Genomic DNA, 1,824 nt, shown 5'->3' with positions numbered 1-1,824 from the left:
ATCATCGAGTTGAGTTTTAAGCTCTTTCATTTCAGTTGGAGCCATTCGGTAGGGAGCCTTGGATATAGGAGAAGCTCCCGGGACTAGGTCGATAGTAAATTCGACTTCTCGTACTGGTGGTATACCCGGTAAATCGTCGGGGAACACATCAAGATATTCAGAAACAACAGGTATGGATGCAGAAGTTGGAAATACCTGTTCGGGATCTTGTAGAGCAGCAAGAAAACTTTCATTGTTTTGCCACGTATATTRYTTYACAKTAATAGAKACTACTGCACTAACATCTTCTTTTGGAGTACCTCCTTGGAAGATTGCTTTTGGGTTGTCTATATTCCCAAACAGAATTTGTTTGGCATTACAGTCTATTGTTGCCCGGTGGCGTGACAACCAGTCTATACCTAATATTAAATCGAAGTAGGACATATGCATTGGAAGCAGAGTGACCTCTCGTATGCAGTCCCCAATAAGCAACGGACAGTTGGAAAAACGAGATAGCACACAAATTGAACCACCCATTGGAGTAGATATTACCACTGGAAATTCGGTGGTTTGCTCATACGGTTTTAATCGGGATTCTAATTGTTTAAAAATTATTAAGTGTGTCGCACCAGTATCAAACAAAACATAAACAGATAAATCAATTAATTTAACATGACCCGAAATCATACCCGCTTGAGATTTGCTGCCAGGTAATGCAAAGACTCGTCCACTAGTACTTGGTTGTTTACCTTTCCCTTTGTCAGCTTGGATCCGAGCTTTGGGACAATCTTTTGCCATATGACCTTGTTCTTGACAATTGAAACAGGAACCGGTCATCTTTAAACACGGACCCGGTCGATGTCGAAGATTGCGTCGATCACAATTAATAACAGGGCTAGAAATATTTTGACTCCCACTGCTAGACAATACTGGAAGTCGTGGCATGAATAGATTCGAGCCTTTTTGAGTATCACTGCTCGACTTTGATTTTACAAAACGAGGGTTGCTTTGGGAGAAGGATTCAGATCCGCGTTTTTTTATTGTCAACACGTGAAGTTAACAATTGTTGTCGTGACCGATCAATATTCTTTGCTGCGTCGACCAGTTTAGTAATGGTATTGAAAGAATGATTCAAGAAATGATCTTTATACCTCGAGTTCAAAGTCCATTTAATGGGAATTGAGAAGGATTGAGGTTTTTGTTTGTTAAACCTTTCAAGCCATATATATATTTCTTCCGTTGGTTACCCGAATTAGATATAGGAATTCTAATATTTGGTGTAGGAACAAGATTTGGTTCGAAAGAAAATTATGTGCTATTTGTCGCATAGCCTAAATGGCCTGCTGAAGATATGTAGGCATCATACTTAACATAGTCTGACGAACCACATCAGCAATATTTGGTTCACTTCCACCCCCCATTGGATTGGGTTAGGATTTGGGTTACCCTCAAGTTGAGATCTGGATTTGCGTGGGTGACCACGTCTCGACATTCTAAAATAAAACAACATGAAAATCAGATTTCAAAACAGTTATGGATTAGAAAAATGGTAGATAGAATTAGAATCAAGTATACCCGTTCTTATGTCTACCCATTTCTCACAGGTCAAGCTTACTTTATCTATAAGTCAAAACCTATGCTCTGATACCACATTTGTAACATCCCCCGTCCACGTGGTCAGGAACGGGCGGTGTCACTAACGGGACTTAATTCTAAGACACAAACATTGCAGAGCTACTAATAAACTACTTACGTAGATTAACTTCTAAAACATGCTTTACAATAAAAAATATTACATTCTATCAACTATTTATAAGTTTAGAATATTATACATCTACCAACGAG

General features: G+C 39.0%; 1 protein-coding gene across 1 annotated transcript in view; it reads right to left on the bottom strand.

The window, feature by feature from the left end:
• LOC112512841 overlaps positions 1–924 on the bottom strand; it is a 1,974-nt gene extending 1,050 nt beyond the window's left edge. The window contains exon 1 of the mRNA XM_025118978.1: positions 115–924. Within this exon, the coding sequence (XP_024974746.1) occupies positions 115–924 (810 nt within the window). The remainder of the gene's footprint in view (positions 1–114) is intronic.
• Between the last annotated feature and the right edge of the window lie 900 nt (positions 925–1,824).

Source organism: Cynara cardunculus (assembly GCF_001531365.2).
Source record: "Cynara cardunculus var. scolymus isolate 2C chromosome LG 5, CcrdV1, whole genome shotgun sequence".
NCBI classification, from domain to species: domain Eukaryota; kingdom Viridiplantae; phylum Streptophyta; class Magnoliopsida; order Asterales; family Asteraceae; genus Cynara; species Cynara cardunculus.
The sequence above is the reverse complement of the archived record's forward strand: the minus strand, read 5'-3'. Positions and strand labels throughout refer to the sequence as shown.